General features: G+C 34.6%; 1 protein-coding gene across 1 annotated transcript in view; it reads right to left on the bottom strand.

Annotated features, from left to right (window-relative positions):
• Nucleotides 1-481, bottom strand: part of LOC105002258 (UPF0634 protein E-like) — a gene marked incomplete at its 3' end in the record, with an annotated part of 14,563 nt that extends 14,082 nt beyond the window's left edge. The window contains exon 1 of the mRNA XM_010858791.1: nucleotides 336-481. Within this exon, the coding sequence (XP_010857093.1) occupies nucleotides 336-481 (146 nt within the window). The remainder of the gene's footprint in view (nucleotides 1-335) is intronic.
• Between the last annotated feature and the right edge of the window lie 28 nt (nucleotides 482-509).

The following is a 509-nucleotide window of genomic DNA, read 5'->3' on the forward strand; positions in this document are numbered from 1 at the left end:
CCTGAGGTGGGCTGAGAGCTTAACCTCCAGTTTCTACACCATTCTCAACCCTGTGGTTTCTCAGGATCTATTGTGTGAGCTACTGACGTGACCTCTTCCTCCCTCTGCTCGAAAAAGTGCACCCAGCATGTCAGGATCATACAATTCTTATTTCTAGCCTTGTTACTTTGGGAATTTTGAATTTCTTTTCTTTTGTTTTTAACAATTAACCTAAAATTTCCTGTAACACTAAACAAAATGACACAAAATAAATGGTACAACACTAAATAAAATGGTATTTTTTTAAAATATTGATGAAATAGTGTTAGAAATTTGAAATTTTCACCAAAGATTACTCTACCTGATTCAGATTATTTCTCTCAGTCTTCAGTTTCACTTCTACTGCTCGGAAAGTGAGTTCTAGTTGCTGTTTCACTTCAACTTCTTTACTATATTCGTCTTCTTTTCTTCTTAAATGCTCCATCATTTTTTCACATAACATATCGGCATTTCTTCTATTCTCTTCTTCT

Source organism: Bison bison, unplaced genomic scaffold, assembly GCF_000754665.1.
Source record: "Bison bison bison isolate TAMUID 2011002044 unplaced genomic scaffold, Bison_UMD1.0 scf7180017864436, whole genome shotgun sequence".
Lineage (NCBI taxonomy): Eukaryota > Metazoa > Chordata > Mammalia > Artiodactyla > Bovidae > Bison > Bison bison.